Source organism: Porites lutea, chromosome 11, assembly GCF_958299795.1.
Source record: "Porites lutea chromosome 11, jaPorLute2.1, whole genome shotgun sequence".
Classification (NCBI taxonomy): domain Eukaryota; kingdom Metazoa; phylum Cnidaria; class Anthozoa; order Scleractinia; family Poritidae; genus Porites; species Porites lutea.
In genome coordinates this window covers 17,844,694-17,870,008 of record NC_133211.1, presented here as the reverse complement: position 1 = coordinate 17,870,008, position 25,315 = coordinate 17,844,694, and the positions used below count along the sequence as shown (strand labels likewise).

Sequence of the window (25,315 nt, the reverse complement as noted above, 5' to 3'; positions counted from 1 at the left end):
AAGGCTTTTAATGTGAGTAGAGTGATTATACAGGGCTTGAAAAAAAAACTTGAATTCCAGCTTGCCCTTTGAGCAAGCAGCTCTCACATTTGCTTGCCTGGGCTCGCTTCTTGCTTGTCTTAGTTAAATGAGTTAGAAGATGAGCAGACATACTTACATGTAGACCCTTGCCCATAGGGCAAGTGGATTTAAAAGTTACTTGCCGCAGAAGAAAATCTGCTTGTCCTGGATGGGTGAATGGGACTTTTTTCGAGCCCTGTCATTACATTGTTCCATCAGTTGTAAATTTGTTGAGTGTTCTAGGTATGTGCTTTTAAAAACTCTTGTTTGAATTCTTGTGGAAAAGGGATTTTTAGAAAACTAGTGCTGTGGTTGTGGTTAATAAATTAGTGTTTCATTGACAAGTCCTTCCAAGTGATGAAAGATGTTTCTTTCAAAAATATGGGGATTAAACTGCCCTCTCCTCTAGAAATTCCTTTTTAGGACCATACTTTCCTTTAGCACCCCCCTCCTCCGTGGAATTTGAGTAAACCTTTTATTGGATGAGGAAGAATATTTCTTGGAACCCCACTACATATGTATGGAGAGTAGTGTGGAGAGTACATGTATACAGTTGACTCCCAATAACTCCAACCCTCGCTAATTCGAAAACCTTGCGCTAACTCAAACCAAAGTTGCTTTCCCTTGGATTTTCCCTAAATTTTATCCTCTGTAACTCGAACCCTCGGTAACTTGAACCTCCCACTAACTAGAAGTAAGTTTTGTTTCCCTTCTGATTATTTCTATACAATTTTACCCTCGATAACTCAAACCATGTTTTAAGCATGTGACAAGTGGGGAAAAAACTGTGTACCACTGTACAGAAGTCCAAAGCACTGAATTTATTTCAAAACAACTGTGTCAATTCTTTGTCATTACTTTTTTTATCACTCCAGTTCAAATTCAGTTTCCATCCCTGTAAAGTGTGCATGATACTTGCATTCCCTCCTCATCTTTTGGCTTATTTGCTTACTTCTGTTTATTTGCTTTGAATTCGTGATAACTCAAACTTTTTTCAATTTCCATAGAAGGTTCAAGTTATTGGGAGTCAATAGTATGTTGATACTGGCTTTGAACAGGTTATCCTGACAGTTAATAATTTTAACTTGACATTAAAACCCAGTTCTCCATCACACTAAGCATTATCTTTCTTTCACAGATGTTTGTAAGATTATTTGTTGATGAAAACCTTGACAGACTTGTTCCAATCTCAAAACAACCCAAGGAGAAAATATTAGCCATCATCCAGTCATGTAACAGACAGTTTCCTGAATTCAGGGACAGAGCTAGAAAGAGAATCAGAACGTATCTGAAATCATGTCGCCGGCTTAAGAAACTCAAAGAACCCTTAAAACGAGCTGCTGATCAGATGGTAAGTAAAAAGTAAAAGAAAGGTTAAATCAAGATATCTTTTTACAGTGAAATATCCTATCCATGGAGAGCTCCATTGGTGTGTTGCATAAATTTTGCTACACCAGTGAAACACCCCAACATGTTTCTACATGTGTCTGTGAGCACCTGTCTACAGATGCTGGTCCTCTCACATTTACAACCTTTTTTACAGGGCTCAGAACATCTCTGCTATGCATTCCAGCATAAGCTCAAGGAAGCTGTGGATGTCAACTGAATAAATCCTGATTATGTCAACTTAAACAATTACAGCTTTGTTTTTTTCCACGTTTCTTCCACTGTTTAATTAATTTTTGCTTGCAATCATAACTAACTTTGCATGCTTCTCCAGTTTGTTATAAACTCAAACAGTTTTTCAAATGTAGTAACTTATATACATGTAGACGTGACACACATCAAAACATGTTCTAGAAAAAAGTATTGTGATCTTTTTAAAACTTCCGATTCACTTACTGTAAATCCTCTGTTAGGCTGCCCCCTCTCAAATAAGCCCCCCCCTCTTTTAAGCCCCCCTTCCCTCCCCCTTATTATTCTTCACTAATAAATGATAAGACTATATTAATTAATCACAACTGTTAAACTTTGTGTGGACTGATCCGGGATGGTTTTTTTACCAACTGGAAGATTGGATTGTTTTTTATCCTCGGCTGCATGACCTCCAACTTCATGTTACGAAGGTTTTTTGCTTTGTATTCTCCTGCTGTTTGTGAAGAACTGATACCATCGTGTTTGCTTAAATAAATAAGGCCCCTGTCTTTATTAAGTCGCCCTCAAATGTGTTTGAAATAAATAAGCCCTCCGGGGGGCTTAATAGAGGATTTACAGTACTGCTTTTTCATCCAGAGAAGAGAACCAACAAAGAACTCAACCCACTTGTGGCATCGTGGGAGGGCTTGAACCCAGGCCACACTGATGGGAGAGGAGTGCTTTTACCACTGTGCCACCCTCAATGTTCCCCGACATGAAGTTATCTCAACCATAATACCTCCTAATTCACTGATCAGAGCCAAAAGGAGGCACAATATTACTTTTGGAAATTACCCAACATGAATCATTTTAACTTGAAAGTAAGAAAGAAGATGGAAGAAAAACTAAGAACAACCCCCTTTCCTTCCTCCACTGTCTTTCCAAGTAGGATTATAGTAATTTAGAAGGACAGAGATCATCACCAGATATGTAAGAGGTATCAATTTAGTGACCTCCTATCCTGAGTGTTCGTGTTTAATCGTCCAATTTATCCTTGTCTCTGTAGAGTTCCAATCCAAATATGTCAGCAGCTCAAATGGCTGAAGTCAATGTAAGTGTTCTTAAATACAGTTAAATGAAATTTAACACAGTTAACTACAAGGAGCGCCATCAGATGTTGTCGGTCAAGAGTCAATGTGGTGGCTCAAGCATAGTCGGCCTTGCTTGCATCAGCTCCATGTGCTTTGTACAGTGTTTCCTGGCAGTAGATCTCTTTATTGAGCCTCTGGATTATTATTTTACCCCCATTACCCCCCCCCCCCTTTAATTTTTCCACTTATTCTATTTAATTCTCCTTTTTTATCAGAATATTTTGGCATCTGCCTGTGCTAATGAGGCAGAGAATGCAAAATATGACAGAGTTGATGGCGACATGTCAAGCAATACGGGTCCTCAACCTGTGGCTACACATTCTCCAGCTTCATCTTCCCATGCTCCACTTAACACTGCCGCCAACTCGAGAAGTGTGGAACGACCAACAGGTCAGTATATTTATTAGCAAGAAACAGATTTTGTCCATTGTTTTCCCAGCCAATTGCACTGACTAGCTGAGAAGTCGGTATGTTTTGCCCTAGGCCACTAAAAATTCAAGGAAATAGGTCCTTTGCAGCTTGCAGTCATTGCAAAATTATGGGACACAATTTTGACAAAACCAGATGTGGAAAGAGAATAAGAAAATTAATGTGATGGACTCATAAGACTTACTTAGGATTTTAGTGGCATTGCAAAGTTTTATGAGTTTGTATGAAAAAATTACCCACCTGCAAGGCAGCAGTCCAGTGACTTTCTCCATTGCTACAGATAGTATTTCCTCTGTTATTAACACCACCATAAAATTGCACTGGTAATAGTTTTAAGCCTAAAATTGGCAGATGCCCAATTTGTTTTATTTTCCTTCAATGTCTACTGTTTTTTGGGTTGCATCCCATAATATTTGGCATGAGATAGGTCAAGTGTCAGTAAGAGTTAATTGTTAATTATTGCTTTCCTTTTGTGAACCCTGGCCAACACTTAAAAGGTAACTTGTTACTTGTTGCTGGAGACCAAGGGACAGGATATTAACAGCCAAAATTGTTGCATGACAGTTTACTGGAAGAACATGAAACCCACTGATGCATTCTCTTGCCACACCAGTTCCAGAACCATTTGATTTCCCCACTTCTGTAGCATGACATGCAATAATTTCACAGGGGTGCATGGAATAAGGCGTTCAATATGATAAATGTCAAATTCTCCGTCTGCTGCACAAGCAAATACTAGGCAATTTGAAAGGAGAATCTAGCAGTTTGTCAGAAGAAGGTTTTTCCCATGTACCCCTTCATCCCAATTACATGACCATGGGTCTATGAGGATTCTTGTCTTTCGTGGTCTGTGAGGTTTTGATGCTTGTTTAAGAGAGTAAAATAGGACAAAGAAATGAAAATTTCAGTTTTGCTTTAAAACTTTCAAAACAGTTGCTCCACAGAATGTCAGTAGACGCACATGTAATGCATAAGAGTATGGAACAATAACTTTACGATGACTGTCACAAAATCATGCAACTCAAGTGGTTCCTTTGGAAATTTTCTGTTTTACATCATCCTAACCATTTCTTACTTGCGGGCATTCAGCATTGTTCAGCATTGAAACATCATCATTACCTAACAATTCCATGTGGCCCCTGTTCAAGGAAAGCTTTTTTTCTGATATAATGACTGCATATTTTAACTGAAAGTACTTTCCTTTATAAACACCCTAGCTACTAGGATGCCTTCTCGGGATTTCACCTGTGGACAATGAGAGTGAAACAACGCCAGAGTATAAACTTTGTCATAATTTTATCTTATTTCCTCCACTCCTCATAGCAATTTATCGTGTTTTTTTTAACTCAGAAAATGGTGCACCAACACTGCCCAAGCCAAAGGTGCTGACACAGTGTCAGATAAGCGCCACAGAAGTACAAGCCATAAGGCAGCTGATAGCAGGTTACAGGGAGTCGGCAGCCTTCCTGTATCGCTCGGCCGATGAGTTAGAGGCATTATTACCTCCTCTGTGAAATGATGTTACATTCCCCTGGTCAAGATTTAATGATGCAGAAATGAGATTTTAAAAAAGGTATTTAATAAGCTGTATGTAGACTGAACATTAAATTATGGTCAGAAAGAGTAAATTGAAGATGATGTCAAGTCATATTTATTAGTATTCTTTTGTTACACTTAAATGGCTTACTTAGGCTGTGTCTTGTCATTGAAAAGCCTAAAATGGAATTTATCTTTGTTAATACATTTGTTACCCATTTTACTGTAGATTTGTACAGGGTCCCAATATTTTTGGGGGTATTTTTTTGTTCATTTTCTGGGACCCTGTAGGCTGGAGGTATTTTTCACGTTGACAGTTTTGTAGAAGTTTTCATTATAAGTCCCCAATAATAATTATATTAAGTTAAATTATATTGATATTTATTTTGCAACTTTCCATTGGTAGTGCTAAAAAATGATAAATTATGTCTTTGAATATTGCTTAATAATAATACTAAAAAATTATTATTATTATTATGTCGAGGCGAAAATGACATCTCCCCTAATAACCGTCTGTAGAAAATGTTTGCAAATTAATTAAAGTTTACTGTGAATTTATCAATTAATATTTTCTCTTTACTGTATCATTATATTGCTTTTAGAACCAATAGGTAACACTTACAAATTTCCAGAATTTTTTTAAAAGGTCTCTTTGAACTCACTGTTCAATCCTAATTAACCAGTTTATGTTGCACTGATGAAGTTTGAACTTATCGTAATCTAGCTAACTTATCAACTGTAACAAATAATGCACGGAATTGAAGGAAGGAGAATTTTGAATATGAGTGCTGGGCAAAGACAAGCGTGAAATCATGCGATAATTTTTACAAAAAATTTGATACTCACTCCCACTCCCACTTGACTTGAGACTATGAAAAGGTGCACAGAACTACAATTGATCCTATGTGATTCTTGATGTTATGTAAAATTCTCACATGTTTTGTTTACAAAATTATAAAGCAATGTGAAAGGAGAATTAAGCATTTTATCAAACGTTGCTCAAGGCTTTTTCCAGGCAAGCTTTTTTTTGTTTCTTTTCATCTCAAGTTCCACACTTCTTATACATGTATGTAACCCCCACTCAATTGCTCATATTCAAGTTTGATTAGCATTCGGTGCCCATCATGACCCTTAGTTAAAGTATTACACTATAACTGTATCATCTATCAATTATACTATTGTTTTTTTTTACACAAAACAATTTAGCAAGCTTCTGTAGTCAGTTTAGTAAACTTTATGGGCCGGTTATTTAAATGAACTTTACCCATCGTTAACATAACAGCATTACAAGCGTTTTTTTAATCTGGTGGCCCCTAATTTCTAACCAAATTTTTTGAGGAAGATTATCAAGAAAGTATAATACCATGTGTTAGAAAACTGTCACTGCTTTATCTGGGTGAAAACCGTCTGTCCGAGTTGCTCAAAAGAGAGTTTTGTTAAAATTTTGAACTCTGGTTACTGTAAATCCTCCAATAAGCGCCGTCCCCCCCCCCCCCCCCCCTTTCAGGGGAAGAAAGTCCCCCTTCTCTCCCACCTTATTTTTCACAACCAAATTAATGAAAAATGGACCAATAGATCTGGTATGGTTTATTCATGTGCTGGAAGTTCGGATTTTTTTTTGTCTTTGGCTGCAAGACCTCCCACGTCATGTGCTTAAGCTTTTCCACTTTGCATCCTAGTTGTTTATGGAAAATAATAACATCTTTTTTTTACAGTGTTGGTTTAAAAAAGCAGTATTTCCCCTTTTCGGTAACTCAAATAAGCCCTCTCTCAAATACCCCCCTCCCCCCTCCTCTCAAACGTGCTTGAAATAAATAAGCCCCCCTCCCATCCCCCCGAGGCATAATAGGGGATTTACAGTAATGCTATTGGGCTTCGGTCAACTAGTGCCCAGTTGCTCAAGAAATGCTGGATTAGATTTCATGACAACACATCCTCAGTCTTTATCTGCACTAGGATTGGACCTATAGATACACTGATTGGCTCTGTGAATAGCAGTCTGTGTTACGTTTCATTTGAATATCCGGCCTTATAAGACAGAATTTTGCTTGACAACGATAAAAGTTATGGACCTCATTTACAGAATTAACATGTTGTAGTGACCAAATGATGGATGATGGCTTAAGAAAAGGCATATTTGCTTTAAATTCTGACATTTCTTTACCGGGTCCATCGGTGTTCTATTACCTTCACAAAATATCAATTAAAAGAGATGTTCAGGACATGTTTTTATTGAAATATGCGATGGTTGTACAAAATTATTAATATCATTAAGTTATTCTTTTGGTAAATTATCTTTGAAATGTTGTTAATGTAGAGTTCAAATGTCAATAAATTTTTTGACAATTATAAAGTGACGTTGAATTCTTTCATTGTGCACACACCAGTAGCAAAGGCCGGTGTGTGTGGGGGGGGGGGGGGGGGGGAGGGGGAGCACTCCCTTATTTGGTGTAAGCGATTATGTGTAAGAGAACAGGGTATGGTTATTAGGGCCTCAAGGCTCTAGCCTTGAGCAGGGTGTACAAATTTATTATTTAGCTTCTTGAACGGCGTGCCTCGTTGTAACGGAAACCATTTTAAAGGCGCTGAGTGGCTACTTTTGTGTTACCAACAATTTTTTCCAAAAAATTCTATTCCCTGATGTTAGTTTGAAAAATTATATAATTCCTATTCTGTACGCAAAACGAAACGAATTAGGGTCATAAAATATTTTTTCTTGCCCTAAACAGGGTAGCAAAATGAGCAAACTGGCCAATTTTTGTCTTGCACAGGGTTTGACATCCTTGGCGGCGTACCCGTGCCCTAACGTCCCTTGAGTGCCGCCCCCTCTCTCCTGGGAGCGAAGGCTACAAGAGTCCACACTCCTGTCGGGTAACGGGAAAGAGGGAGCACTGCCACATGCCCAGGGTACTCACCTGATGGGGTAAACCGGAAATTCTGGCTGGAAAATCAAATAGCTCGACTTATTTTTGTTTGGAAAGCTTCTGTTCAGAAAACACTGATGTATGCTGTCGATGGAGGCGATGCCTTTTTTATACTCCTTTTAGCTGACTTGACTCTACTTCCTAGGGCGACCTTCTCCCACATGGTCAATTTCAGTCTCTAAATGTTTATCTGGAAAATTTCTGCTACTTTCTCTCCTTTTCAGAGGTTTAATGGCGCGTTTTGGCTCTCCTTTGGGAAACGTGAGTTAATGCTAAAAGCTGAAAGATCTGCACCTCTTAGCTCCTCAGTTATTCTTAGATCGCACTCACTTTTCATGACAGTAATCTCCTTTGAAACCCTGTAGTCTGCGTAGCAGGCGCCCATGCATGAGCTTATACCTTAGAGATCTCAGTTAATTCTAAGCTTGTCAATCCATCCTTTCGCTTGTGGAATCCGGAATCCTAGGCTTTGAGGCTTTGGAATCTGGAATAGGCTCCCATTAACGATTGGAATCCGGAATCCAAAATCCACAACGTGGAATCCAGAATCCAAGACTGTCTTGGATTCTATTACATCGGGCGACTATTGGCGTACTTTTCGGTTGTCATATTCTTGGGAAAGCTGTTAATGCCCTACGATGGGAACTCACAACCTGACTGATACCTCCCCTTCCTACAGATGTCCGGGGGGATTGGCTTGGTTGGTATATCCAGATAGAACAAGATGAAAAATGCCCCCTTCCCCACCTCCTTTACACCTTGCTTTCTACTGGAAGAGAGTACTCTCTGATGAGACAGTAACAGTGTGTATATTTGGGCGTGACGGTGTGGACTCGCTCTTCAAATGGTTAGAGATGCTCTTCGTTCGGAGAGTTTGAGATTTTAAATTGTTTAAAAAGGGTTACCTAAAGTCTGGGCTAAGAAATGATGTTGCCGAGCCCTTAAAGTAGTGTATTCACTGGAAAATTGTTGTTGATCGAAATATCTAAAAGTCGAAACTGTTCAAGGAAAGTGATTGGGATTGAGAAGGAGTGATCCCAGTTGATGGTCTTTACGATTCTTAATAACTCGAAATGCCAGACTTTGCAATTTCCCAGGAGAGCCTCCATCACCCTTGTAGACCGACTCAATTAAGTTGAAGTGAATTAAATTAATATTGCGTCTCGTTCCCACGGATTCCAGGGTGCTCCCCTGCTGATTCGATTCCCTGCCGTTTAAATGGGTGGAAACGTGGCAAACCCCCCTGTGGCAAAGCATCGATCAACATAATTTTTATTAAATCTTGTAATAAACGAGTGCTAATAAGTTCTTTAATTTGTTTTGAATTATGATTTCCATCAAATGACAATATTGCATTGAAGGAGCTTGCAGTAATGGATCTTTCATGGATATTCATTCCTATCTTTACGCCGGTCTAATTTCATGTTTTTTTTTACAAGTTTCGCTACTGATATACTTCTCTCAAAGCCAGTACAACAGTTTTTGAATATGCTTCGGCTCTTTCTTAGTTTCTATAATCGATTGGCGTTGACAGGAGATGTGACATTTTATTTGGTACCCTACTGAGATTGGAATGTTGCATGACGACACTAAAAACGGCTCTGTAGCAGACTACTGCAACGGATCTCAGAGTATACAAAATAGAAAAAATCAACTGCCTTTCCACCAAACTGAGTCTGCCGCGTGCGTGCTAGGCGTATTTTGGGCGGGCGAAACCGCCTTGTTTATGTTCGTACTGTTTCCTCTTCTCCTTTGGAGTTTCAAATTGGCGCTTCCGCGAGCAAAAGAAGAAAAGCAGGCATGAAGGCTAGGTGCGTGCGTGTAAGTGTGTGCGCGCGAGGGGGTGCTGCGGGTATGTCCCGGACACTTAGTCTAAATAGCCTGCGTGCAGACGAAATTCGCGGCGAATCCTCGGGAGCTTTATCAACCTTAGGCACGGTTTATTTCATCCTAGGTATTTCGGAGCTCTGGAGCCAGGGTGTAGATATCATATGAAGCTACCCTTTTAACACAAAACCATGACCAACACGAAACTGTTTAAAAACTGCATCCAGGAGTCACCATTTACAAATAAAAAAGGTAAATGGCGATAGGTTCGAACACTCTTAACCCCAGGCCGTTCCGTTCATAGCTTGATACAAAGGCCGTATACACACTAAAGAACCACTTTTTTTCAGTCAACGCAGGGGGCTCCTGGTCAACGCTAATAAATTTTTTGTCAAGACAAAACTAAATTCCCGTATCCCACTATTTTTCCCTTACGATTCTCGCATCCCATCCCCATAAAAATAGGAAATCCCGCTCCCGCTGGTTATTAAAATTCCCGCATCCCGCTTCTGTTTTTTAGCTCCCATCCCGAGTATCACCACGAAAAATAGCCCAATCCCGCATCCCGCCAAACCTATTGTGGACCCTCTGTGTACTGGCGTGCGAAAATACATATCGCCCACGCAAGGACATATCGCGAAATAGTACCCTCTGCTCGTGGGGTGTTATTCCGCTGGTAGTTTCAATAGATGCTCTCCTTTTGGCAATAAACATCAACTGAATAAATTTGTATGCACCTGTTGTTAAATCCCTTAAAGAACTGGATTCACAACAACAGGATAGAAGGCGTGGAGAGTAATAGTACTTGCAACGGACTTATATTGTATACAAGTATTTGAAACAGCGGGTGAACAAATAGCCTTGTATGAATGTATTCTCATCAAAAACCTCCCATCAATATAGACAGACAGTTTGTAGCCATTTCAAGTGCATTCGCATTGAGGTTTATTTCGGCAAGAAAGCATTCGCTGACTTTGCCATGCTCTGCGATTGAAAACAAGAGGCGTCGTGTGGCGCAGACTGACCACAGTCAAGATGGTAATCAATATAACTAACCAGACGCGCTTTGTGGTCAGTCGCTTCCTTTTGAAATTAGTTCCATCCCATTGTTGATCCTTGTTCGCTCGGCCGCACTCGACCTTTGCACCGGAAGTGAATTCAAATCCAAAACCCCACAGTCACAAGAAGAGCACGTCGCTTTCTGTTGTTTGCAATCAATAAAACAAACCAGACTCGCTTGGTGGTTAGCTCACTCCCTTTTGAAAACAGTTTGATCTCCGTCTTTCGTTGTTTGATCACTGACCAATTTTAAAACCACTCAGCCACAGCACCGGAAGTGAATTAAGCGCCCAAAATGTCTCCGTTCAGCAACGAGCACGTACCTAATTTTCTACCCTTTTGTTTTGCATCTTATTTTGCAATCAGTAAAACTACCTAGATGAGCTTTGTGGTGAGTTCGTGTTCTTTTGAAGCTAGTTTCATCGCCTCCTCTTCATTTGCCTTCGATCATCCCTTTATTAACTTTAGTTTTAGATCGCAGGTTTACACCTAGCGATCTATGTTTGATCCACTGACCGGAACTGACAAAATCTTTCAGCCACAATACAATCAAGGATATCAAGGATATGCTCGTAATATTTTTCTTATTTTTGCTTGGAAAAAAAAAAGAAGAAGAAGAAAAAAACAAGTAACGGTATTACTATTCGCTTCATCTTGAAACATTTCATGAATTTATCCTGCCCCTCTTTCGCTATTTCGCCATAATAGATTGCGTTACAATGTCACACATTCATTTGCGTTACTAGTCTTCATTCATAAATGCCCTGTTGTACATGTGGAATGTTGTGGTATTTTCAGTGCAAATCGCCTTTTTCCGTGTTTTAAAAAGTTATATTATTATATTTCCTTTGATGAGAAATTCGCAAACTTTCATCCACGCAAGACCATCAGTGAAAACAAACATCCGACCTAAAGCAAACAGCTTTTCTATTGCGGAAAAACCCTCACCACACCCTTCCGTGTTATATATATTTGTCTTTTGATAAAGCAGAGTTCCTTTCTCATTAATAACTTTATCAGCTACCCGTTCGGAAACAAATTAACACCTACAAGCTTGCTTTCAAACTGAGAAATCTCAAGACTTTTAGCCTGGCTTGGGCCGGGGTGTGAGAAATTCTGCTCGGCCTGTAGATTTCCATCGCCAGTTTGTCGTTAGAATCAGCAAGGGTTTCTGCAGACAGCTTTGCAGACATAGTTGCCAGCATCCAGATTGAAGTTCACATAGTAAGAAATTAAAATAATCGGAAATTGTTTACAGAAATAGCGGTATCACTAAACGTACACACTTGACTTGTCGCGTGAGACATCATAAATACCCGCTCAAGCAGAAACGTAAACGGCCACAGATCAACTACTGCCCACGTCATTTCCAGTGATATTCTTAGCGGACAGGAAATGTGTAATTGCACAGGAATGCAACTACAATTTCACTATCAGCTGTCGTTATTTTCCCACGGCCTTTCTGAAAGCGGATAACTTTTTCTCGTTCACGCGCTCGACCCAAAAATTTGACCTCTGGATGTACCATGCGCCGACTAATTGCTCAAGAATTTTCACATGTTTTGAACGAAGTAAATCCAACAGCCTGTTGGCTCTTTGAAAAATGGAAAAGAAAATATTATGAAATATTTTAACTCAATAGCAATATAAGTAGCTGCCTGTGAAGCATCGTTACGGTTCAAGAACCATAAAATGTTTTAAAAATATACAGTAAATAACCCCCACGAGGCTTATTTAACCATGTTATAATAGCTCAGCTGTTAAGGAAAAGGGATAGAAAATGTTCAGGCGTCATGCTTAAACATTTTTCAGGTCTGGTTTTACCGATCAAACACTCGATAGGCGTCGATCGAAGAGTCATGCGGCGACATTCGCGAAGGCTTAACATAATCTTACCGCACAATGCACCAAGCAACCAAGTTCATTCATTCTGAACAAAGTGGCGTTCGTGGAATTTCTCACAGTTTACAAAGCAAGTTTGGACAATCCTGAACTTGTGATCTTTAATATCTGTTTGCTTGCAAAGCAAAGCAGTGTTTACATACTTATTTTCCCGGGAACGGCCGAGAAACACGAGAATTCGACTCCTGAATGTTAACATTCTACATACTTTCGCAATAACATCACACCTCAAACATTAATCAGAGGCTAATTGGCGAGAAACATTCATCGCAAAGGGTTTTCTACTAAATACAAACAATACGCTAATCTTGGATTTAAACTTACACTAACCTAACGGATCAAATTACTGAACTTTCAATCCAAATTCATTTGCACCAAAAGCCGAAAGCGGCCAACCATGGTTTTACACAGTAAAAACGGGTATCCAGAATTCTGTTCGAAAACTTCACGCATAACATATGTAACATTCCTTTTATCTGAAAAAATCAAGCAAAACTACAGTCCCCAAGGACTCGAAACAAAACCTACAGCTCTAATCATAGACGTCAATTTATGGAAATCTATACGAGTCTTTCCCGCGCTTTGACGCAATATATGCAAATTATATCCATTCATTCGAACTTTGGCAGTCAAAAAAAAGATCAGATCAAAGTAAAACTTATCGTCCTATAAAGAAAAGTGCCAATGTCGACAAGGAAAGCTCATACTTTTTTTTTTCATTATTTTCCAATCACAAAATGCTTAGCGTTGAGACAACGCAAAAATTTATCATCTTCACTTTGAATGAAATTTGGTTTACAGAGCGGAAGCGCTACTTGCTACAGTCGCACAACTAAATCGAGACAAATATTGGACCAAATTTTCTAGGATCCTACGCTTTCTTTACAAAATACATATTCTTTTAGGCTTTATATTTATATATATACAATCTTCATCTTAGTTCTTTTGAGTAAAAGACGAGTTAATACACGTAGATTAGAGCAAACAAAAAAGTTATTTTCGCTTTTGTCCTAGTGAATAAAATCGCTCTAAAAGTTCTTCGTTTCTGTGCCGTAGTTTTTCAAGTTCTGCAAGAAGTCTTACTTCATCCTTTTTCAGTTTATCGACGTAATCCTTTGCCTTACGCAAGATAGTTACTTTAGGAGCTCTTTCATTTTCTTTGAGGTCGGGTACTTCTTCTCGGAGAACGTGAAAGCTTGTCTTGAGGTCATTCCTTCGTTTCCGCTCAAGAACATTGTGAGTTGCTCTCTTGCTAGTTTCGCTTTCTTCGTCTGATGTGCAGCTACTTTGTCGCTTTATATTGTCTTTTTTACTCTCTTTTGTAGGACTAGGAAAAGACATGGCCGCTTTCGGTTTCACAGCCACTGGTTTTAGGCGTTTTGCCGGTGGTTCGTCAGTGACTTGCGGTAGACGCTTTCGCTTTGGTTTCTCAATGGTCACTACGTCTATTTCTTCTTCTATCAAACAGTAAATAAAAAGAAACCAACTAAATTACAAGTTTATCCCCAAAAATAAACGATCAACGAAAAGCGAACACAGGAAACCACTATTATGAGAAAATTTATTAAAGCTTTAAGTTGCAATTGAACAGGAAATAGAAGTATGGCCGTTGGATGAGTTTAATTGCAAATCTTACCTGAATCGCTAGATGTATGAGATCCGCACAAGTTATGATGTGATTCGTTAATAGGATAGGGAAAAACCGTGGAAGGATCCACACAATCAGAGCTAACGTATTCAACTGGCGGAGGAGTCGAACAAGGAGTCTCGTACAGGTCCTCGGCGTTCATACCGGCACCAAGACTTTTAAAATCCGGTAACGAACTTTCGTAGTTTGAACCGTTCCACATACAGTCCTGAATGAGTTTGGACTTCAGACTGGTCAGAGAAATTTCAACAGTAGCTAGAGGTGTAGCTGAACAGCTGTCCCCGTCTAAATCCAAAATGTCCGAGACAATTTGCAAGGTGTCCGCTACAGAGCCGTAATCTCCACCAAATGAAACGATGTCAATTGGCGAGTGCCGCGGTGATCGTGATGGAGAGCGGGGAGGTGTCGGTAGCAGCTCAAACTTTTTCCAAATGTCGTGGGATGGAACTGGAGAGCTGTAGCCATCACTAGCAACTTCGTCTTTTTCCAAATGAAAGAAGTAAGTCGCGTCCGGGTCGTTTTCCAGCGCAAACGGTTTGCACAAGGATTCGACTTGAACAGCCATTCTACGAGAAACGGAAATAAGATCACACTCTAAACACTACAAATTGTTATACAATCGATATGAAAGGATTCTAATGTTATCTTTTGAAGGAAGTCTTAAAACTTAGTATTGCATCGATATCAAACTGTTAAAAATCGTCAAAAGTTTACTCGTTTAGTAGTTTGAAGGGTGGAAGTCGAATTTTGTCGTTGCTCCCGAGAGGGTCATTTAAATCGGTGCGCAGTTAAATCTCTGCTGACATTGCTGAATGAATGAAAACTCGCCGGTGCAAAGCCTGAAGCTTCAAGGACACAATCAAAAGCACTCTCTGTCACTTTTACCTTCTGAAATTCCGGGGACTGCACTGCTGCAGTTCAAGTGCCTGGAGTTTCCTCTAGAGGTCTTCCGACGGCAACTAGCCCGAATTTCTGCGGCTGAGAAAAGGAACGGGGCGTACAAGCAAAGCAAATTTCAATTCTCCTGCGTAATTTTCAGGAATATTTTAACAAAAACCTTTGGCCAATCAGAAAGCGTAGCTAATTAGCGTTACCATAACAACGTCATTCCAAACGTGAGTACTTCACTCACAGAGCACTGCAAGCGTGAAATCCTTCTCTCCAAAAAGACGTTCTCGGAAAACATTTGTTCCGCGTTCTGTGCGTTAACCTGATTTGCTGCTGTATTGTAAACAGGTTTAACCTGGACTGCATATTTCAGCTGGGCTACGGTGTTCGAACTCTTCGGCTAATATGAAGGTCTTGTTTGTGTTTTTAGCGGCTTAAAGTCCCCAGGGTCCCGAATATAAACAAACGCGAAGCACTTTAAGGAATTTTTTCCTATCGACAGATTGAAGACACCCAGTAACATTTTAGAGGTCATTTTATCATAAAACAGAGCTTTTATAGTAATGAACCCTCTCATAACAAATATCACACTTTAAACACTTCTCAACGTTTTCACGAAAGCTACGACCGTTAATAGCTAATTCTTTTTAAACTTTTCAATCAAAATAATTTTTAATACGAAAGTATTTAATGTGCAGCTGTCAAGTCCGCAGATTTGAGTTTAGCCATTGAGATCAAGGATTAAAACATGACTGTCAAAAGAATAGTCTATTTTCTCTCTGCAGTCGACCGGAAACAAAGTCACGCCGCTTGATAGATAAACCAACTCTGGGAGCTTTTCAAACAACAGATCTGTTGGATTGCTCTGCTCTGAGAGATTGCATAAATAGATATTAGATGAAATGACCTATATTTCTAAGGTCTTGATGGATTTAATGTTGAGATGAAATACTTTTCTCGGCAATTACAAGCGGATTTAGAACAGAACAATGGGTGTAAAGGGGATTTAATTTAAATTGTCCCCGAATATTACTTTTGAAAGACTGTGAGCTTTGACCATCATTTATTCAGTCCAATTTTCATCTCAAGCCCGGGATCTCAAGATTTTTATATACCGTGGAATTTTTTCCGCTGATTCAGACGCCGGAAACTGCCACCCAAGGCTTCTTCCCGCGAAAGCCGTTCAAATGACTGACAGTGACATAGGTCGAAAGATTGACTGGAAAAGCCATGTTCATTTATTAAAATGGCAGCAAAGAAGGTCACTCAGGTTATCTAAACGAATTCAAAAGCAATCATCCCAGGCAAATGAACGGAACAAAAAACTTAGCATGAGTCAGAACACTACCACACCACAGCTAACAACTAAACAAGGCACCAAAAGAGTGGCATAAAAGCGAAAGTTATCTAACGCTATTACGCAATCGTTTGGTGACACATTTAGCATTGTTATCTCAGTAGATTGTTATTTTATCACCTAAAGGCGTTTTTACTATGAGCCAGGTTCTTGCAGAAGGCCACCCACGGACTCCACGGTACTGAGAAACAACGATAAGCTCTTATTTGTATTTACACTTCAATCATCGTTGAAAAAGGCCGAAACCGCTGGTAATGGAACCTTCCTGTTCCGTGCAATTATCATATACAGCCTTGCACGAATAAAAGAAAGCTTGTTTACAAGCCAAGGATACGGTATGCAGATAATTGGTCCCAAAAGTCTTACGAAATATTTTAAATCCTAAATATTGCTCAACTACGATGAATTGTCATAGGACAAAGTACAAACCGGTTTAGAAGATTTCATGAACAAACCGTCCAATGGAGGAAAAAAGAAATTTTATAGATAGCGGTGCACGTAAGAGTACAAATGTTCTAAATGTCTACTATTACAAAATGAGTATCATTAATATGACAGTAAATAGTCGTTTACAAAGTTGTTATTATTGTCTTCTTAAATAAACTCAAGAAATTCTTGTTTAATTAAGTTGTTACCGTAAAAATAGAATGGAAAAGTGCTTTGAACAGAGAAGAAAAAAACTCTTTCACAAAAATAAAATCATTGTCAAATGATTTTTAAAAAGTTAGGCTCGGTTCAAACGTGCCGAATTTACTGCAAATGAGCGAGAAAAATTGACTTTCCTCATTAGCATTGAATTCGGGACATCAGGTGAAAATGTGACTTTTAAAACGGGGCTTTCGCTTCAAAAAAGTACCCTCAAGGCTACGCACCTTTTTCCGTATTAAACTTTGTTTCGTGACATGTAACATTATTTAAAATTGCTAAAATCGTTTAACGGATTCATTTATTTGTTGTGACCTTTCGAGGCCTTTGGCAGGTTTTATTTTAAAATGAAACAGAATTAAACATGATTTGCTTATGTTACATATTTAAACAAGAATGTTTTTAGGATCAACTTTCCCAAGTTTACAGGTGGAAGGAAGCGGAAAGTTTTCGATATTTTACACGGGTAACACCAAAAGAAATGTAGAAAAATATTTCTTCTAGTATCCTTGAAAAACGAGAAATATCGTGGAATTCACACCGGCCATGTAATCCGTTCTATACAGAAGTTATGCTAAACTGATTAAAATATCAACATTATAAATTCCTGGACGCAATGGAAAAACTCATCCACTAGGCAACTTAGTTAAACAAATTAATAAAAATTCCATCATCGTAAGGATCCACAAGGGTTAAACAGCTTGACGATTTTATCACAACAATAAAACACGCAAGTAGACGGCGATTGAAGCTCAAAGAAGAACATTCTTTCTTTTCCTTTCCGCCTTGCTTCCTTGCACTCAAGATAAAGGTCACGATTTTTAAAAACAAATTCTTGTTGTCTGCCAAGTTCTGGATTGGTCTAAACATTGCAATTGCGTGCCTCAATTGCACTTGACTGACTTCATCGAAATTTCAACAAAGCAATTAAACGTTTGAAAGACGACCCTTTAAGGTTTCTCCTTCGACCTGAATTGCTCTCAGACCGAACATCCAAAGTTTGGTTTCTCAAAGTCACCCAATGATGAATTTTTGAGTTGCGTGCAAACTCGGTGAAGGCATTTAACTATGACATTGCTGTCTTATCAAAAACTTGACCTTTTGTGTACCCCAAAGTAATGTACTGATATATCTATAAATACCGCCACTTGAAAAGTGGTGGCGCTCGATTCTTCTAAGAGCCAATCATCGATAATAAAGACCTTAACTAAGGATATCTTTACCATCGTGTCAATGAGCTATTTCGGCAAGATTCCTTAAGTTTTGCTTTCGTGTCGGTAATATTATGAGTATTTAGAGACCCCCAAGAAAGCACCAAAGGACCCCTAGTTGTTTAAAAGAGTAAGCTTTTATGTTAGTAGATCGGTTGCTATCCGTAAGGATATGTTTCGAAAGGCACTCAGTTCTAGCTCAACGATTTTCCCGCCCGTTTGAGGAAAGAGGCTCTTTGACCGTGTTCAAAAAGAAATCCGAATTCAATTAACACTTTAAAATTGCGACAGAGAATAAAAGTATAAATGGTGCCGCTGCCTTTAAAGGTTATTTTTTTTAAGGACACTTGAAATCTTTACTCTTCTTGTAACAAGAACACTTGGCATACAAATCAGAGATACCTTTGAAGGTTTCGATTTATGTGGAGCGCTTTTTGCGTCATAGGCAGCGTGATTATACAGTGACAAAAGCCTAATAATCTATAATCGTCTAGTATGTGATGTCTTGTGTATCAATCACAATCAACGTTGTCAGCAGTAAATCTCTAGCGTTTTACTCCGCATCACTGATAAACCGTGCAACTCTTTAAACTTGTGCCCGAGGTAATGTGTACGTGAGCTAGACCAGAGGGGTGCTGGGAAGAACACGCGCCAGATTTAATTTCGCGCCAGATGGGAGGCTTTTGCACGCGTTGCCAGACGTTCCGCAACAAACTGGTATGATATTCCTGTAAGTTAATATTGTTTTCCGTTGCAAAAACTACAAAATGGGAACAAAAGTAGACTGTTGTAATGAAAATTACTGAATCGTATCGTACACAAGGACTTTAATCCTAATGATTACACCTATTTTTGTTATACAATTTTATGTGTGATTAGTAATTTCGAGTAAGAGAAATGGAATAGTGATAACGGTTTTCCAGAAGTAGGATTATATATTTTGCGGACAGCAAGCTAGCCGGAAAGGGGTGGGCAAAGCAGATTTCACCGGTTCCTTAACCGGGATTTTCGGTTACAACAAGTCTGTGAGCAGAGTAGCTTGTTTGCATGAGTTAAAAATGAACATGAATACCGGCTAAGACAATATCAGATTTGCGCATTTTCATTCATGCATGTTTTACCCCATTCAAAGCTATTGTCCAGTTCAAGTACAGTTGCACTTACATTGAATAACTGACGAGTGTTTTAAAAGTAATCATATTTAGTTGTTCGGTCTATAATCCACTGACAAGTCTGACACCCTCCAGTTATTTCCGTAAGGCATTAGCTACAAGACTGCAAGTTCCGTCCATTCATGCAGGACTAACACTTCATATTATCCGTTAATTAGTAAACGGTAATTCAACTATACATTTTAATTCTCAATATCCCGTCTCCAAAAACTAGTGATATGTTTAAAAGCGTAAGGAAAAATGAACCGCATATCGTATCGCTTATATTACTCTTAGGAAGATCGTTGGAGTTGAAAATCATGCATAGAAACTTATTCGACTGAAAAAATCCTGTAAGATTTCAAAAGAGCAGTTCTAAGGCAACTTCCACCAGGATAATGACTAGACCAAAAACACAAATAAATAAACAAATAAATACATGAAAAAATGAATGAATGAAGTCAGAGCATGTCAGAGAGAAAGAGACTCCGAGGCGTCATTTTCATTTTTGAAAGAGCACTGACCACCCACACTGCATTGGGGCCGGATTGTAAGATTGCTTATTCCTAGCTCTAAATCCATTGGACCAAATGAACGACTGGCTGAGATTTAATGAAACAGAATGAGAGTGAACGAATGAGAATAAAATCATTCAATGTCCTCCTGCGGGCAAATCATGCTGGAAAAGCCAAATGGCCAGCCTTCAAGTTTCAGTACAAAAAAGTTTTCTAATGTTCGAACTAAACGTAAAATTTATAGTAAGCAATACAAGAAATGTCTACTGTTCTTTACATTTTAAGCCGAGAATACCTTTCTGTTACCCTTAAAAAAAGAGAAAAAACTTTTAAAACTAGTGAATTTACTGACCTTTCTTACTCAGTTGCGGTTATATGGTTGTGGGAAATCAAATCAATCGGCAAATTTCTAGAATTCAGTCTGCTAGCTCAGTTCTGTTACTCTTGGTAGCCAACAGAAAACTAACTACTTGCATGAAATCAGCTCCGTAAAACTGTGGCCGTCAATCAACATGTCTTTTGTCATGGCTGAGTAAGGTCAATACAGGCTCGTAATCGTCTGTTTGTTTGGGATTTAGCCAAATGGAAGATTCTTAATCGGCGGTTTCGAGAAGTAAGCACCAATATCCGTCTTACTAAAGTTGCGGTGTTTCTAACAAAGAGGAGAGAGCGTCTAAAACGTGACAGGACAACAAACTATTTTTTGAACGGATCACTTTTAACAAGATCACGTTCGGAAAGGTCTAGCAGATACGATCAAAGATGTACTGTCTCGTTGGCATGCAAGATTTGTAATCTTTCGTTTTATAAAAGCAAACAGCCATTATTATGTCCAATTATATGTAAATTCAATTTATAAAAGGGAAAGGAAATACCGTCAATGACTGTAAATTTCGAAGGAGCACGTGAAGGTGAATTTCGGTACAAAAAATGTATTTTAAATGTAGAGGCATTCTTTAGTTGTCTTGGTGTTACATCTCTTCATCGCCAGGGAATAACGTCCCTAAATAAATGTCGTTTTTCAGCTTTGAAACTTGCGTGCAAAATCATTTCTGATGTTATTCTGGTATATCAATATTTGGTTTTGTTCCCCGACGATAATAAAGCTGTATAATCTACAAGCATTCTTTGTTTTTACTCGAGTCTGAGACTTTTGAGCGGGACTGGGTACAAACGTGATGACGTACGTAATGAGTTAATTTTCTACGTCACCAATCCAATTTGTTTCACTTTCTGAAAGAGCTTTCTGATTATCTTTTGGTTATTGTAGCTATTTATAAGTTCATACTCCACTGATGGTGGTGTTTTTCTTTCAGTTTTACAATAAATTATGACAGGAAAAAAGCGAAACAACTCGACTTGTCTGTAGCCGAAACAATGACCCTGTATAGTGTCTGGAGCCAGTGAGGTGGTACTCACGGAAAGAAAGAGTGGTTTATACCCGGCATATACCCTGACTAGTCATTCCGTGTCGTGCTCTTAGCACACGGATCATATCAGCGTTGTGGGTTTTAATTTTACTTATCAACGGTCTGCAGCTTCCATTGATATTGTTTTCTTTTTTAAAAAAGTTTTACTTTCATCGAAACAGAAGAAGAGCAAAGTAGTATCAGCTTTGGTTTCGAAACTCTTTGATGTTAACTGCCTAAGAAAACAGGAACTTTTAGTGATCTTCTAACATGTGTTTTGCATTAAATTTTTTGCACTTTCTAGTCATGACGTTTTCATTGAATTTTACAACAATCGAGTGTAGCCCAAGTCACGGAAAAGAGGCGTCCATCGTGCGTTATCACTCGGGTACCTATCAATGGGTTCCGCTCGCCTCCAACCTGTTTAAAACCGATAAGACTTTTTCATCACCTAGAAACCGATGTAAACTAAAAAAGGCGCAATCCTACATATTCCCCATTACTGTTACATTCCCAAGAAAGGCAACACAAGCTTGCGATCTGATTCTGTTGCACAGCTCACCCGCCATTCTTAACTTCCAGTGAAAATCGCAAGCAAATTCAAACCATTCAATGCATGAGAATACGGTACAACTCTGCTAGAATCATTCAGAACGACGGTATATTGGACATAGGCTACCGTCTGGAAAGAAATTTTTGCCGGAGTTTATTTTTGCGGATTGGCGATTTTTTGTGTTTTGGGGAACTAATTTTTGCGATTGGGACAGATTGGTTTTTCTTGCCGGGATTTAATTTTTGCGATTTTCATAAAGTACCCAGTACCAAGCATTAATAATATTTTCGTTTTTATTGAGTACGTGCAATAGAAATACATATTTTCAAACAAAATGACGGTGTGCGTCAGTATTTCATTGTATACCGCTTTGTTTCTGAAAGAAAGAGACTAAGTGAACAGACATTCTCGGTACTGTATTTTTGTGTGGTGAATTTAAGCTAGAGAATATTTTCTCTGGAGTAAATTTTTCCGGTAATTTTTATTTGCGGGAACTTGTTTTTGCGGATCGCTAGAAATATCGCAAAATTAGAACCCGCAAAAATCCCGTGCCACACGGTACGCCGGGTAGGTGAGAGGTTTTGACAGTATTTTACCGGCGAACATCCTAACAGGGGCCCCCAACGAGAATATAGTTCAAAACCACTTACACATAGCATTGTTAAACTTGTTTTAGTATTTAAACGGTGGATTTGGGCATATTTTTATCCCCTATAAATTTTTCATCTGTTCGGATTTCCTAGCTGAATGTCTAGTGATCCGAAAATTTTAGGGATCAAAACTTACCTGTTCGAAAATTTCAGCCAGAAAAAAGGCTCCCGAAAATTCTAGGTGACCTTTTTAGGGTAAAAATCCGTTGAAAATGGGCATTTTTACCTTTTTTTAGATGTTCGAAAATCCTAGGAGAGGTAGGCAAGCAAGAAATTTTACAACAAATGTTCCAAAAATTCTAGATCTCAAATCGTCTTCCGAACAGATATTTTTCCGAAAATTATCGCTGGGTGCCCCTGATCCTAACTTCCAAAACACCAACCACTAACGATGTTTTTTAGTTGCTTTAATAGTTAAGCTATGATATTTGTCAAGTGAACTATTTGTTTCCAAATTGTGCCGATTTAACCCAAATTCCTTGGATCATGGCTGATTTAGAATTGTCAGTTTATACAGCCGTAGCCGGTCCAAGGTCTACCGTGGAAAGCTAAGGCCACCCTCCTACATTGTGTAATTTTTTTTGTCTCCTCGAATACGTTTACTCTTGTCTCGACCCCTGCCACTAAAACCAAGGTGATTGTAAGTGTTGAGCCCGGAGAAGATCTATACTTTAGTTGAACTTCTTACATTGATACAAGACTCCAAATTGACGATCGTACGTGCATAGACTTTTTGAAGAGAGGAGAACCAGAGAAAGTGTTATGATGGTTAGGTTGGTCTATGCCAACAATTATCAGTAACAAGTTAAGACAAAAATCATTTGCTGCCTACTGATCGAGTTCATTAGAGCAGTGATTTCACGACAGTTGAGGTCTAAATTCGCACCGATGAGCATGATTAGCTAAAAATCTGGCGCCAGTTACTCAGCCAATCAGAGCATCATAAATTGTCGGATCACGTTTTTCCCGCTCTTGAAGAACGCTTCGTGTATTGGCATGGATTTCTGATGGGTTTTTATAGGACTGGTTAGAGGCATAATTAGAGACCCTAATGGGAAGAATTATCACGTAATTATATGATAACCTTGTGAGGTTTTCTGATCGTCATAATCACGCACGCATTAAAGCTTATGGAGTTTTTCTCGATGGTTATCAATGTAGTAGATTTTATGTTAAGCGCCTGAGAATTTTATGGATGATGAGCACGAGGGGCCCTTTAAACACTTTCCTTGTTTTTTATTTCTTAATTTGGTTTGATTTTCTCATGATAACTCAGTCAAGTTTATGCGGATGTCGTGCGAAACCTAGACCTATCCTAGCTTAATACTGTTTACTTCTTTGAGGATGGCAAATTTTAAAATTTATCTCAGCATAATTTATAGCACTATTTCTATTTTCAATTTTGACTTTTATTTTAATGTCACCAATCAGTTTAACAGCTAAATATAGTATTCAGACACTCAAAATTATTAAGGTTCATTCACTCATTCATACGTGTAGATACATTGCGGTTACACATCAGTGACGCTGTCACAACGTACGTGTCCATTTCTTGAGTCTAGTATCCGGAAAAAAATAGTAGCTAAAAGACTCTTTTGAACTATCTTTTGATGTGTATAAACTAGGCGATTTTCTGCACACAAGTTTCTTCATTTATTGGCCGTTAAACAGTCTAAACAGGTTAAGGGAGAACGCAAAAGGCCCACTTGAGGTCTTTTTCATGCTAATTTTAATGATGCAATCATACACTTTTGCTAATGATATTTTTATTGAATGATAGCTTATTAGACCGCTTCTTGGAGTACACATTCGGAACTGCAACAATTACGTGATTAAAAGTGTTTATCGCAATCACTTTCAAGCCAAGTGCTTTAAAATAACTGAGACGAGAGGAGATTATCAGTAGTTTTTGATTAATTGTCCATACATCTGTTCTCTAGCTGAGTTGAAGAAAATCGTAATCAAGAATTGTTATTCGAGAATTCGAATTGATCCTGTTCAAAAAAGGTCAATCGTTTGATTTTGAATCTATCGACTTCGGACTACTGAGAAAACTTTTTTTTAGAAACGAACTTAAAAATAGGTGGTTTGAATTAATTGCAAAAGGTTTAAATCTAGGAAACTAATGTCATTAACAGATTCACAAGGTTAATAAAAAATATAGCTGTACCTCAACGAAGTGTGTTGCTATCGAGTGCGGTCGTAGACCACGCTAACTGTAGATTTGGTCCTCTTTCGATACTTCTCCTCCTCCTCCTTCTCTCTCTTTCTTCCTGTGCATGATAAAGCTGACACCGGTGGAATAACGATTATAAGAAGCTGCGTGTTGATCCGAAAATTACGGAGACTGGCGTACACGACACATGAAAATAGCGAGACAACGCACGTGTCCATCATCATACCTCGATAGAAATATCAAAATTCAGGGCTTCTATACCGTCCAAGGGTGATTTCAAGGTCACCACCTTCCGTGATGGTGTGACAGAAATGTAACCTGCGCGCGCGGCAGCAGTTCAAAAGTGAAAACGATGGAGGAAAATTAATGGGAGCGGCTTAGCATAGACGACGATGGCTTCACATCGCGCCGTGAAACGACGGTGAAGAAATGTACAAAAAAGTGTGTCACATGCAAAGCTAATCTAAACCTAATGCTTTTTGGCCGTTCTCTTTGCTGTCGTCGACGTTGCTTACCGTAAATGATCAATTAAGCGCCCCGGCGCTTATTTCATTTTCCCTGTCATAGGTGCGTGCTCATCCTAGAGCGACGCTTATTTCAACTACGGGTTAAACACTGAGGGTAATGTAGAGAGAATTAAGTGAGGCGC

General features: G+C 38.8%; 2 protein-coding genes across 4 annotated transcripts in view; one reads left to right on the top strand and one right to left on the bottom strand.

Moving 5' to 3' along the window:
• Positions 1 to 7,104, top strand: part of LOC140953412 (nucleolar protein 4-like) — a 30,715-nt gene extending 23,611 nt beyond the window's left edge. For both annotated transcript variants that reach the window (XM_073402893.1, XM_073402894.1), the window contains 5 exons: positions 1 to 12; positions 1,199 to 1,411; positions 2,702 to 2,746; positions 3,002 to 3,176; positions 4,566 to 7,104. The exon at positions 1 to 12 is cut by the window's left edge and continues 159 nt beyond it. In XM_073402893.1, the coding sequence (XP_073258994.1) occupies positions 1 to 12; positions 1,199 to 1,411; positions 2,702 to 2,746; positions 3,002 to 3,176; positions 4,566 to 4,729 (609 nt within the window). In that variant the 3' untranslated portion in view covers positions 4,730 to 7,104. The remainder of the gene's footprint in view (positions 13 to 1,198; positions 1,412 to 2,701; positions 2,747 to 3,001; positions 3,177 to 4,565) is intronic.
• Positions 7,105 to 12,538: 5,434 nt separating this feature from the next.
• On the bottom strand, positions 12,539 to 24,874 carry LOC140951504 (myc protein-like). 2 transcript variants are annotated; one of them, XM_073400763.1, is made up of 3 exons: positions 24,661 to 24,874; positions 14,100 to 14,677; positions 12,539 to 13,920 (listed from the first exon to the last, which is right to left on the bottom strand). In XM_073400763.1, exons 2-3 carry the CDS (start codon positions 14,674 to 14,676, stop codon positions 13,457 to 13,459), a joined length of 1,041 nt encoding a protein of 346 aa, XP_073256864.1. In that variant the 5' UTR covers position 14,677; positions 24,661 to 24,874; the 3' UTR covers positions 12,539 to 13,456. The 2 variants fall into 2 exon arrangements, with proteins under 2 accessions (XP_073256864.1, XP_073256863.1); XM_073400762.1 differs by lacking the exon at positions 24,661 to 24,874 and adding an exon at positions 14,997 to 15,150.
• Positions 24,875 to 25,315: the final 441 nt, after the last annotated feature.